Source organism: Orbicella franksi, chromosome 5 (assembly GCF_964199315.1).
Source record: "Orbicella franksi chromosome 5, jaOrbFran1.1, whole genome shotgun sequence".
Lineage (NCBI taxonomy): Eukaryota > Metazoa > Cnidaria > Anthozoa > Scleractinia > Merulinidae > Orbicella > Orbicella franksi.
This window is the reverse complement of record NC_138149.1, coordinates 8,471,125-8,484,900: the sequence shown is the minus strand read 5'-3', so window position 1 is coordinate 8,484,900 and position 13,776 is coordinate 8,471,125. Positions and strand designations below refer to the sequence as shown.

At 36.6% G+C, this 13,776-nt stretch overlaps 2 protein-coding genes across 2 annotated transcripts in view; both read left to right on the top strand.

The window, feature by feature from the left end:
* LOC145488667 (pituitary tumor-transforming gene 1 protein-interacting protein-like) overlaps nt 1-7,158 on the top strand; it is a 9,594-nt gene extending 2,436 nt beyond the window's left edge. The window contains exons 2-7 of the mRNA XM_081467588.1: nt 2,667-2,725; nt 3,641-3,743; nt 4,975-5,089; nt 5,416-5,481; nt 5,708-5,754; nt 6,092-7,158. Of these exons, the coding sequence (XP_081323714.1) occupies nt 2,667-2,725; nt 3,641-3,743; nt 4,975-5,089; nt 5,416-5,481; nt 5,708-5,754; nt 6,092-6,168 (467 nt within the window). The 3' untranslated portion in view covers nt 6,169-7,158. The remainder of the gene's footprint in view (nt 1-2,666; nt 2,726-3,640; nt 3,744-4,974; nt 5,090-5,415; nt 5,482-5,707; nt 5,755-6,091) is intronic.
* Nucleotides 7,159-8,285: 1,127 nt separating this feature from the next.
* On the top strand, nt 8,286-13,751 carry LOC145488644 (protein SPMIP7-like). Its single transcript, XM_081467550.1, has 9 exons — nt 8,286-8,934; nt 9,398-9,468; nt 9,614-9,696; nt 9,983-10,121; nt 10,612-10,688; nt 10,970-11,011; nt 11,515-11,616; nt 11,935-12,042; nt 12,803-13,751. The coding sequence occupies exons 1-9, from the start codon at nt 8,505-8,507 to the stop codon at nt 12,909-12,911; spliced, it is 1,161 nt and encodes a 386-aa protein (XP_081323676.1). The 5' UTR covers nt 8,286-8,504; the 3' UTR covers nt 12,912-13,751.
* Nucleotides 13,752-13,776: the final 25 nt, after the last annotated feature.

The following is a 13,776-nucleotide window of genomic DNA, read 5'->3' as shown; positions in this document are numbered from 1 at the left end:
TGACAACCAAAACGTATATTTTGCAACAAAAAGAATAATAATTATTTTGCCATTATCATACACTGGATATACAGTCAAACCACCCCACAACGGCTACTTTGCGGAGGGAGGAAAGTGGCCATTGTACATGTAGAAAGGTGACTTATATAGGGAGGTAGAGGTGTAACTTAGCATATAAACTGTATGTAACAACAATAAAATTGCATCAATAAAACAGAAACTAAACAGAAACAGAGACCAATGACGTGTGGTATGGATCAAGTCTGGTGACCTTTTACAAAAAAATAATGGGGTTTTGTGTACAATGTTCATCAGTCATTGATTAACTGGCTGTTGTTGCGAGGTTATCTGGCAGTTGGGATGCATTTTAGAGGCCGATGCCGTTGTGGAGAGGTTTCTGTTGTAGAGAGGTAAAATATAAGAGTGAATGTATCCATGGACTTTCCCCCGAAACCAAAAAAATTTGGCAGTTGTGGAGAGGTGACCATAAGTGGAGGTTCGACTGTATATAGACATGTTTGAAACTATAAATGGGTTGATAAAACAGGATAGGGAAGATCATTTCAGTAGCACTTAATCACTTTTTGGACCTTAATTTAGAATGGCATATGGTTTTCCAGAAGGACATAATATGTGACAAAGTAACCGTTGTTGATCATCAACAGAGAGAAATGTAGTCGCCACCAAACCAGAATTATTGATTGCCAAGGATGAAATGTTAGTTTCATTGGGGACCGTATCGGTTGCAATTTGGAGTCCTGGGATGGCTTTTAAAATACTAAGCCTGCAGCCTTGTAAAAGGAAAGGGCAAAATTGGCCCTTTTTTGTTTTTCTGGGGACCATCTCTGATTGCAATGCTGGATTCTTGCAATGGTGCGGTCTGGCGGAAACACTGCATACTCAATTTCAGCTAAATCTCAGCTTACATGTACATACTAGCTGTAAAATACTGTTATGGACTTGAAAAAGTTTTAAGGTCATTCCACTGAAATAGAACCTGCACTGAGATTTTTGTGAAACTTTACCTATTGATTGTTTATATTATAGGAACTTAAATTTTGAAATAAAAATGAGGGGTCCCCGTGTTTGTTTAGGAGCAATAGCACCATGTTTGTACCCAATAAATCCTTATAATAGCACCATGATTGTAGTCACGATTGCTTGTTAAATTCACATTTCCAACGATTGTTTTTTTGTTCTACACTGAGAAGTGGTCCATATTTATTTTACACAGAGAAGTTTTTTACTCAATTCAAAACAGCAGAAAAAAATGATAGGTCACCATACTCGTTTGCAAGAAAATGACAATTTACCTCTATGGTGAGGTCCAGCCGTAAAGAAAAATCTGCCATTTTTTAATGCGCACACACTAATCAAGCGTGAAATTTTGTGCTGTAGGGATGCGCAATGCAATACTGGGGAATCACCTTAAGCCAAAGTTATATGCCATGTGTACATACAGGTACATGTACACATAGTATCAATATTCATAATGTGCAGATTTGATGGTTGGCACTCCGAGGTAAAAATAATAATTATTACAGCCTAGATTTGAAAGGCTTTTCAAAATAAAAAAAAAAAAGAATGACATCTTCTCTTAAGTTTTGAAATATCTTTTTTGTTTTGTTTTAGAGATCTAATAATTATATATTTACAGTTTTGTTTTATGCAAATGAGGAAAGTGGTGGTGTCATAAATTGTTCCACTAAAATCTAAAACACCGAATCAAAAGTATCTCTAAAAATATTGGAACAGTATTCTTTAAACTTGGCACCAGAAATGTACATGACAAAAGAAACAAAATGAGACCTACATGTATTGTGTCATTGCCATGCCAACAGTTTTATCACTGGTCCTGCTTAAACATGAAGGCAGGCAAAATAAGGAAGTCTTCCCTGGGAAGAACAAGGCTCATTTGTCAATCACTGTTGACCTGCGCAGGTCAAATTCAAAATGGCAAGAGATTTGAATAAGCGAAAGGTAGGCTGTAATTGAATTAAAGTGTCTTTGCTGTCTCAGTACTTGCCATAAAATTAAAATATCTTTAACTAACAACAAGCAGTACTTCACAGACTACTATTTTATTGGAGGAATCTTTCATCCAGGAGCTTACCAGTTGGCTTGGTTCAATATGACCGCAAGAACCAAAGTTTTTTGTACAAAGCGAGGAGATATTGTACTCCAAACAAAAAAAAAACTTACAGAAAAGTAATTACATGTATGATGATATTTTGTGACTGTTTCTGGTTAAGTTTTATCACTTTTGATGATTATAACAAGTGCTAAGCGTTTGTTGTTGTTCTCTCCATTGTCTGCCATCTTGATTTTTTGGGTGAATTCAAAATTAGGGGAGGAGCTTAAAATACAGTATGCCCTAATTTGTAGCGTGCCTTCGTGTTTAAATTAAGACTGAAAATTCCCAGTTATTGTATTAACCAAGAATCATCCATTCACAACAATGTAATGTGTAGAGTTAAGACATAATTATGGGCACCATGTGTGTTCCAAGCAGGACATTGTCCCACTTAAAAGGGCTGTGATTGGGAATATTTGGTTTTGGACAGGAAAAGACTGGAGCCAAGAGAGTTGCCATAACAATGGCACAACAGGTCTCATTAAGTTAATTATCTAACTAAAAAGATAAACTATCTGTTTTGCATCCACAGAGGATAAATGCAACAAGCACACTAACAAGACCTGTAAAGATTGTGTTAATGAGGATGGGGTAAGTATGCTTTAAGTTACAGTAGAAGTGTACCCTAATTTTCTCTACATTGTATACTTTTTTGGTGGACGTTTTGATGAAAGCTCTCACTTAACAATTTAAGTTCTTTGCTTGGCTAATTTTTGGGGAGAAAAAAAGATACATATTTGTAGATTGAGCTGAAATCGTGTTTACGCTCCAATGTTGAGAACTTTTTTGATGTAAAATTCATATTGGATTCTCGAACTTGTTAATAGCACAAAACAAGGTAGGGATGTTCAGTCCTGTATGTATGTATTTTAATTTTATGGAAAGTGCTGGCTCAGGTTCCATAGATATTAGAGACCTTAAGCAATGATGACGGTGACCCAAGGACAATTTTAACTGAGAACTTTGCAATTGTCTAGATCTGTTCAGCGCACCTATTGGTCTCAGCACTTGCTCAAGCTAAATTTGTAACAGCGACATTCAATTTCAAATGAAAAATGTGGAAAATTAGCCTCCTTCATTCACATTCTCCAAAATACACAGAACTTAGCCATTTCACATTGTTGTGCAGAGGATGGCAAAAAAATGTACATTCGTCAAAGATCTATAATTTTGCATGTGGGCAGCAATTGTTCCACTCATTAAACGTTCTGTTTGGTGACGTGAACTCTTGCTGCCATTGCTGTCATGGTTTGTTTAAACTGTCTATAATTTCATCTTTCTTCTTTTATTATTGAGGCAAAAAAGTGAACATCTCTGGAATAAAGGAGCAGGCAGGGTTTCAATTCAGATTAAAATGTTCCCCAAGTTGTACACATATTTTGGTAACGTCGTAATCAAAAGCGGCACATAAAAAAATATGCACATTGCTTGTGCATCATATGTTTGCTTAATTAATCTAGGTAATATTGAATGTTGTAATAAATTGTTTTGATTTCTTGTTCACAGTGTGCGTTTTGTGAAAAGGACAAAAAATGTATGACCTTTAGTGAGAGTGACATATTTCATAAAAGTTGCAAGGGTCAGGACTGGAAATATAAACAGTGTATTGGTAAGTTTGCTACGTGTATTTGTTACTCAATTTGTTGAATGATGTAGTACAAACATAATGTTATACAAATGCATACAAATGTACCTACGTTGCTTTCCAATTCCATTTACTATCCAGTTATGTTACGACACTGTAGCCTATATATTAAATGATAGGAGTGTAACGATTCATATTCCTTGCGATTCGATTCAATTTTGATTATTGCCTTTTGATTATGATTATTTCGATTCGATTATGTAAAATATTAATGTTTTTTAATTCTTACAACATGATACACAATGTAAGTAACCTACAACCTGAAACCCTCAATTTTAGGATACAATGAGCATGTCGCACATAGTTTGCCTTACTTGGAAATTCTCAAGGGGTGTTAGAAGGGCAACCTTAATACCACGCAACACAAAATGACGCACGAACTGCAAACGTCTTTACTTGTCAATCAAAAACGCACATTTTAAAGAGTTCTGGATTCTGATTTCACAATATAATAACTCACTGAGGGCACTCTGAGAAAGGTATGCAAAAAATCGAATCAAAATCAAAACGTGGAATCAAAGAATCGTGAATCGAACCGAACGGTCATAATCGCGATTGATCAAGAATTCAATTAATCGTTACACCACTATTAAATGACATATGACCTACGGATAAAAAAAAAACAACAACTCAGTTCTACATGTATCAGTGGTATCAAAATTGCCCCGTTTACAGATGATCTAAGTGGCTCACAGCCATTTTGATTTATTCCAGGCCAGAGGGCTGTGGGGTGTTGACTTTGCTTGGGTGCATTTGCTCTGTGTTTATAGGGCAAGGCAATCTGATAAGGACTGTAATATTAAAAGTAGGTTCAATAGTTGTTTGACAATAATTTCTCAAATTATATAAATTAATAATTCATCAGGTTTAAACAAAAGAAATCATGACCTGACAATGTTTGGATTTCTGATCTTAATTAGCATATTAGCATATTTTACTCTGTTTTCTCTTTAGTTTCTCTCTGTAGTTTCAATAGAGAATATTTATATCACACACTCAAGACAGTGTAAAATACTCTTGACTGCTACGTGCCATATTTTCACATCTCTTCTAGGCGTTTGGAAATGTATCAAGCATGGTCTTTTCAGTTCTGAGCAGGACTGCTTGACATGTAACATTTTTAACACACCAGCCTACTGAGACTGGTATTTATGAAAGGAATGGTAAATTTTTTGCTTTGTGATTTGATTTGCAGTCTCTGGCAAAATTCTTCTCATTGCCTTACCTGTGACTGGTGTTGTGTTGCTCATAGCATTAGGATGTTGTATCTACTGCTGCTGTTGTCGCAAGAAGAGAGGGAGCGGGAGAGGGTATGAGAATGTTATCAATGTTATTTCTTCATCAGGAATGTACATGTAGTTAAGAAAAAAGCTGAGATCGCTTATTAACAAACCTAGCCAGCTTTTGGGGCTTTTGTACCATAAAAGTTATGCCAATTTTTTCCCCCTTTTTTGTAGTCAAATCTTAGCTGGTGATAAGCTCTCCTTCAGCAACTGAATTAGCTGGCAGCTGCCTTTTATAGATCTATACACCTCTGCTTAATGATCACACTGAATTTTGTGTGTTGGTTCAGTTGTGTCACTGTTTGGAGCTTCTGCTGTTGTAAACTATTTAATATATGTGTGGATCTCTTTAGGCCAAGCAAAGAAGAGGCCAAATGGCGTCGTCAGCGGGAGGAGATAGAAATCAAGCATAATGAAAGGTAAGCGGAGTATCTGGATCGTGGAGAAAAACTTACAGTTCTTGTTTCCACAAACTTTCATTGATACACACCACCATGCTAGCACCATGCCAACCCCCCTCCCCTCCCCTCCCCAAACAGAAATCCCCTTTGTTCTTTTTTAAACGAAAAATTAATATTAGAGGTTCTGATGTACAATTTTTATTTGTAAAAATTGTAATGATTACTGCCCCTTTTCTGTTTGCAGACGTGAAGAGAGACAGAAGAAGCATGATGAAATCCGAAAGAAATATGGTAACTGCATTTTATTTCATTTTACAGTGCCACAAGAAAATTAAACATTTGTTTTAGTCAGTTTTAGTAGACTTCAGTAGTCCTCTTCACTTGGGTTTTGAATGTGGCACACATGTTTCATACTCCGAGCTCAACTTATGAACAATTCTATTGCTTGAGGTCAAAAAGCTCGCAAGCACATGTTTCTTTAATGTCATTGCCAGTGAGTCGGTCTCTGTGTCAGGAACAGCCAAAATTATTCTTTTGCTCCCCAGTTTGACTAAGAGAAGGGCTAAACACAGAGGCCCATTATTCATTAACTGAAAGCGGTTTTCCTTTCTTTCTTTCTTTTTTTCAGGTCTGTATAGAAAGGACGCTGACGATGAGACTGAGGATGGTCGCTATCACCGATTTGACAATGCAGCTGTGGCATAGGGACTGCTCAACTCGATTCACTTTTGTAAAATAGTATTTTTGAGGAACTTTTTTTCCCTGGGTACATGCGTAAATTTCTTATATGTAAGCGAATTAGACATTGATCCAATGGCCCTTTTGCCGAGTTGCTTTATTTGCCTTAGTTTCAAAACAAGAAGTGGTAGTCACTCAAATTGTCAAGTTGCAGTTCGTGTCAAACTGCAGGGTTTCTTTTAGTTTAGCCTTCGTTTAGTTGTGGTACAAGTGCTGTACGAGGGCACTGTGTAAACTACAATATGGAGGCATATAAATCGGCGTAAACCAGTTCTCAGCGCTCGATAAGCAAACGTCCCAACAACTTTAACCTGCAAAAACTATCCATGAAAACAAAAACGGCCGGGACTCGTTTTGAAACGAAGGTAAACGGAAGCAACTGTATTTGTGTTTCCTTATGTATCGACATGAACATGTGGGAGTATTCGTCAAATGCTTTCTTGATTCTGAATTTTGTAGATGGTAAATTAGAATGTTTTTCCCCGTGTTTTATTTAACAGTAATTAGGTCTTTTTATATAATTTTTGTTGCTCGTCATTTCGAATCATTTTCAGTGGTGGTATTTTACAGTAGATCAAAGGGATATTTTTTAAGGAAATTTAAGCGCTTACTTTAGTATAAAATACACTCCATAGATAAGTTCCACTAGTGGATACCGCACAGACGGCACGGGAAAAAGTTCAAATTTTATAGGATTTTGCTAATTCATCCTTCACTTTGCGAACGAGAAGAAATCTGGCGCGAGTCGCTTGTGGAACGGTCAATGTTAAATGTTGAATGTGCACTGAGCAGCACTGCTACCTAGTAAAGGAAACAAATAGGCTTACAAATCCCAAATGACGAAAGGCAGACCAGTTGGCCTTTTACAAGCATGACGGAGGAGTTGAAATACTAGGGAGGGTTTGTTAAGTGGCGAATGGATAGATACTAAGTAAAAACCTTGTATTTCATTTGTAATCGTGTATGTTATTACTTGACCGAAGTAATACGCATTTTGTTCCAGATAATTTCAACATGATTCAAATGAGTTTGTTATTTAACTACTGGGCTGATTTGCTAATATTTCACTGGTTATTTAAGTCGGTTGTTATAACAACGCCTAATGACTTTTTTAATCATGATGTAATTTCTCATGATGTAATTGTAAGATGCTTTTTTGATGACAAGAGCCTTATTAGATGTACGAATTGTTTTAAAGATGTGCGACGTTTGCAAAATACCTGCAAAATGCATGAATGGAAAATAAACGTGATTCGGTCAATCAACCTTGCAACTTGAGCTCGATCCCAAAGGACACGCCTTTTGTACCCTTTAGTCTTTCAATAGTGGGTATATCCCTTTGCGAGACCCCCCTTAAGTAGGTTCGACAACGAGAGGAAGTTAAGGGGGACATGGGGGCACTTGCTGTGGAAGAGGTACAGAAGATATGGCCGATTGCATAACTGGTAATAACCACACAAACTGTACACACGATTCTCAACTCATTCCCGTTATTCCCTCATTCACCTGTTATTCCCGAGATAAAAATATCTAAGTTGAAATTAGCTGAGACATCCAAATCTACCACAACTACCGGCGGTGGCATACTTCATCCCTGATCTATAGCACGGGACACCATTTTTTTTCGGGATTGTGCAGCCCAGTCCAAAAGAAAGAGAGTTTTTGCCTAACATTTCCACAGGTTTTGGTTAAAGAAAGATACAACCTTCTAGCCTGCAGAACAGGCGTCATTTTTTTGCGTATTCAAAAATTACGCCTGTTCTGCAGGCTAACAACCTTCAGTCCGCTTGCAGTTTTAGTCAGAAAAATGTCCATTTTCACTTCCTTCTGCCCGTCAGAATGAACTAAGAATATACAACGCATGAAAAACGCCTATTTTTAAACGATACCGTAGACACCAAGCAGGGGGTCAGATAAGGCCCTAAATCAATTTTCCCCATGGAATGTCTCGATCGGTTGAACCTTTGCATGTAATTGCAGTGAAAAGGCGCATTTCGAACCCCTTAAAGTTTCAAAATGACAATAAAGAAAGAAACTTAAATAAACAACTAAAGTGACCGGAAAAAAAAAGGGGCGGGGGGGGGGGGAGGGGCGGAAATCACCACTAATCCCGCAAGGCTGAGCCCGCGATATCACCTTCCTTAGCAACCGCATGTTGACGACCAGCGATCGCGTTCCAGAACAGTATCATTACAAATTACGATTCTTCATCAATATCATAAACTTTCAGTGATATTCTTTACAACAATCAACTGGTAGATATGTATCACAAGGGCTAAAGAGACTTGTTTGCTTTTGACAAGATGGCAACGGCTGTTAACGCATCCCTTCCAAAACCGCCATTCGGCACATTTCGTCTTCACCTATCCGAAGACCCCATCGCTTTGGAACAACGATTTCGTCGCCAGCAAGCATCTGGGAAGTTTCCGGCCACGTTCACCACTTACGACATACCGTCGTTTCACGAAAAAGACGAAGCGTTCTTTCGTAGATTTGCCGAAAGGGGAGAATGCCGAGCGGAGGCTCCGAGGCGAAGCGACACTCCGGTCGTAGACCCAACAAGTGGTTTCACCTCGGTCGGCGCTGATGCCGAAGACGGAAATTACAAACAAATAGAACCTCTTGTGAACAAAGATCATCGTCCACAGTCAGCTATACCGTATGGTAGACCAATTGTTTCACCCATTCCGGACTTAAGGGCTCAAAACGCGCCATGGGAGACAAAAAATATAGGTAAGTTAATAAGCTGACATCTCGTTGAAGCTTTGTGCGTGCTCTGCGATCACGGGCATTTTTCTGATTTTAGTGCAATTAGAGCTTGCTTGTAGAGAGAAAGAGTGATAAATGGCGCTAATTAGTGCAATGATCTCGTTATTCACCTTTAATTTGTTATTCTAAGGGGGTAAGGAAAGTACCTTCCGTGTAGAAAGAACAGAAGATCGAGTCATAGCTAACTATGATCGAGTTTACAACTTTTTGTGGTCGCGTTACTGATGCGTGACGAAAGAATGCTGCATATTGTCACGCTGTCTTCAGTTTCTTCCTCGATTTATCAGTCTTTTCTATGATTAAGCAAAACTTTAATTGAATCAGGATTACACTACCTTTATGTAAACTATATGTAATTATATTTTTAAAAAAATCATTGGATTTATTTTAATTATAAAGTTTATTTATTTAATATTTATTTTTGCAGAACTGGAGCAACTTTTGCAAAACCCAAGTCAATTTCCTGGATCCAAAGAAGCAAAGGAACTTTCACAAAAGGTTTCCTGTACTTTAAAATATATATTTTTTGTTAATTATTTTTATTATTAATGAGGTTTAATTTTTAACCTTACATGTACATCTGGGTCCTGCATATGCAAATAAAGTTGTTGTCAACTGCCATATATTTCATAAATCCCGTTAGGTTCCAGCCAGTGAACTGTTGAAGGACAAAGAATGGAGAGATGCAGTGGCAACTAGAGCATTCTATACATCAGAAACACAAAAGTATGCATTTAGAATAGTTTTGTTTATTTATCACAGTTACATGTATATATTAAATGTTTTTAGAAATGTACCGGTATAATAACATTTGGAAAATTCAAGCACATACTGTACTATATATACATATATATGTCGACCATATCACTCTAGTCCAGAAGATTCTCATGGTTTGAATCCCTCTCTTGCCATCTGCTGGAAATTCCATGTAATTTCAGAGACTTTTTGAACTATTTAAAAGTCACATATCATTTACATATAATTTTTTTTAATGTTCACTTTATTAATTAAGGTTATACAGTGGAGTTGATTGGAGCTCAAGAATTCCACCCTCTGTGCCGCCACCAAGTACCACGGTTGAGCCTCAACCTGATATGGTGTCTTACAGATTTGCTACCAAAAGATATGCTCCCAGACCTGAACTTTGGCAGGTATTTAAAATAAAAGTGCTAAACAGCTAGAAAAAAAGTTCTTCCCAAGTTTGTAACCCATTAATGATGGAAACAATTTTTGGCATATTTCAACAGAATTTTGTTTTCTCTTCTATACTCCCACTGACCTTCCTCTTTTGTCAGCCAATCTTTTCTCTTTTATCACAAAAATTATTGTGGGATTGGACTTGCAAAATTATTTTGCCAATCCTTTATTCCCAGACAAACATGGTTCTCCAGAAACCATCCATAGTCCCCCCACAGAGGGTTTCTTTTTTTTTTTTTGCATGTCTTTTATCTCCCACCCTCTGGAAATTCTTGCTAAAAGTTAAATAGTCTTTGAGGCCCATCACCACACACTTAACAATTTAATTTAATTTAATATTATTCATGCATGACTGACATGTGAATTGTACAGCACTCAGTTAAAGTGTGATAAATTAAGAATTAAGTTTTTTAAATAAAATTATAATTAATTATTTTTGAACAGCAAATGGGCAGTAGACCACATAGCTGGGATTTTGTTCAGTCACGGAATGGAAATCATGTTCATGGACCCATTGATTTGTAAGTTACTTAAATTTTTTTGTTATTTTATAACCTCAGAAATAGCCCAGTCTGATTATTACTGACTGAAATGTTCAATTTACACAACTATCTTATTAGTAAGTCAAAAAGAGCTTGACTCTGATTAACTAGTATAGATGGGTAATAATGTTATGTACAACCTGTAGTTAAAAGAATATCTTAAAGTGCTAGTTATTCTAAGGAGAGATGCATGTACATGTAACTTTTCACATGAGAATTAAGCAGTAATAATTATTGTTGATTTATCTGAATTTGTACAGCTGCAGTCCAAGCAAAAAGACAGGACACATACCCGGATACAGGTTTGTTGGATTGTAGTGACTAAAATGTCTGGGCTCAGTTGCTTCTTGTGTGAGGTTCTTATGATGCCTACTAATTGAGTGTCTTCAAATGACGTCACAGGAGCCATATTGGCATCCCCAACAAATTGCACAGTGGCCATGTTGGTGTCCCAAACTCATCAAGTGGTAGTTCAACTGTTTCCTTACTGTGTATGTGCTAAACACTTCTATTGCTCCAATAAATCTCTGTAGCTGCTGGCCATGCAAGTAAAAATGCTCTAAATGTATAATTTATTCACACCCCTCGGCCTGAACATTCCATACACCCCACTCCTCCTGTGCCCTGCCTTTTACCAAAAATGTTCTATGATGCACTCATGTGTTTACAAGACGCTTTGAAACATTATGGAAATAATCATGTGGAAGGAATCATTTTATTTGACTGTTTTCATTTCAAGATGTGCCATGCATGGTGTGTACAACTTTATAATTTTTTTTAAAAATGTGTTGTCTGATCTCTCTAGTGGGCATGCTCCTGGCTTTGGAGAGAGAGACCACCCAAGAAAAACATTTACTCCAATTGCTGTTGTGCGGACTTCACAGCCTAGATATACAGACACGGCAAAGTATGTTCAGTGCTTGAATGTGCACGCCTGTAAAAGAAATCTGAGTGGCCTTTTACTTCTAGGAATCTTTGATGAAAACTTAATGCTAGATGTCCAAATCTTAGAAACTGATAATTTATCAAACAGGTCCAAGTTAGTGTAGCAATTATTTCTCAGTGTGTTGCATACAACAGACAAGTCAGACATGTAAACTAGTTTCAGAAGTTGCAGCGGTTGGCAATTAAATCTCGTTGTGTAGACTGTGTAGGATTCTATTCAGTTAACTTGTATCTATTTACAGAGTCGCCTGCTATATTTATTATTATTGTATATTTTTAGGCGTGGTAATATTCCTGGATACGCTGGCTGTGTGTTGTTCTCAGCTCATCATCCTAGCCACAGTAAAGAGCCACAGCCTAAAGCATGTACCACTGCTAGAATACACAGGTATTGTTAAATGGGATTCACATTTGTTCAAGGATTGAAAATTCATAATATTTGACTAGAAAAAGTCACTGAAAAAAAGAAAGATAAAATTGAATACATAAAGTTTTCTAATTACTAAGTAATTAGAAAACTTTATGTATTCAATTTTATCTTTCTTTTTTTCAGTGAATTTTTCTAGCAGTTCTGAATTGGCGTCAGAGACTATTTGGTACACGATTCACCTACTCTGACCATATGGTTCACTTAGGTTCGACACTGTAAAATTTGGTTGTGCATTGCAAAATAACATTTGTTAACACATACATGAGATGTTTGGCAGGTATAAAAAGAAAGTATGGTTCTTGTGTAAGGTTGTCAGATCATTTTGAGGATGATGTACAAGGAAATTGGTCAAAGTAAATCTTTTCTCTAGTTATTCAGGCATTCCAAAACAAGCGTACAACTTTTTTTTCAACAGAAAGTATAATTATGCTTTGTTCTGGGTGTTTATTTTGTTTTCAATCATCTCTTCCTTGTGATTGGTGATTGTGATACCAAGGAGGTGCTTCAGATTGAAGGTCTAAGGGAAAATCTTACTTTGTTTGCAATACAGGAACTACAGTAGTTTGTAATTATTCTGATTCAGGAGTGATACCCTCTGTCTATTTTCTTGTGCTTGTGTAGCTACAATTATTGTAGCAATACAGCCAAATTAAGTTATTAATAAATCAAAAATCCTGTAACCCAATTTTATTTTAAATTTCTTGGTTATTTCTTGCAGAGAACTCAAAGTGCCAACAAAAGTTCAGCTATCCCCATTCAGACATAAAGGACCAATGTCAAAGATGGTGACCCTTACTCGCCCCTTTAATCCATTTAACAAAGTTTAGACACTTCACTTTGTGTGCACATTCAATGTTATGAGCTGCATGTACATGTAGCTAGAGGACTATTGTGGCCTACTGCTGCAAGTTAAGTGGGATTTCAGTAGAAAAGTCTATTGTGTCTTAATATGGTCACTCTGTGCTGCAAGAAGTGAGATGGCTATCGTGCAAAGCACTTCTTTTGGGTGTTTTTAGCAATGAATTTGTTTGGCATTTTTTTAACTCAAATGGGTAAAAATTAATATTCAGCTTGTTAGTAAACATTTTAAAGACTTTCACGAAAAAAAGGCATGCAGATATTTTCGTTGAGTTGTAATTTTGCTTCTCTTTGTTATTTTCAATTGTTACTTTTGTTTTATTACAGACTAGAATTTTTCACAGACTAGAATTTTTCACAGACTAAATTCAGAATAACTTCTTCTTAATCTCCTTTATGCCCTTACATAGTATTATTCTCATCAGTCATGTCACAGCAGTGGAGTGTTACAAGACGATATTCATCGAGTTTTGCAGGTTAACTTTCAGTTATTTTCCACTGATACATTGATTTATTGTGCTGACAAGTTGCAAACTCTAGAAAAGTAACACTTATGTATCTTCTCTTGCATTCATCCTTCATCATGCAACACCCTTTTTAAGTGAATATACTTTTCACGTGTGCTTGACAAGACTAAACCATGGTTGCAAAGGAAACTAAATAAAAAGTAAGAGTGTCTCAGGTGAAGTACTGTTTGTAAATTTGAACTCTGTAAATAGTGCAAACAGTGTTTACAAAATATTTATTAATTTATTGTCTTTGGGTATTAAACACCCTGTACTGTTCTAATAAACTTGTCAATTTGCCAAGTTGTTTCTGCTTACATGTACATGT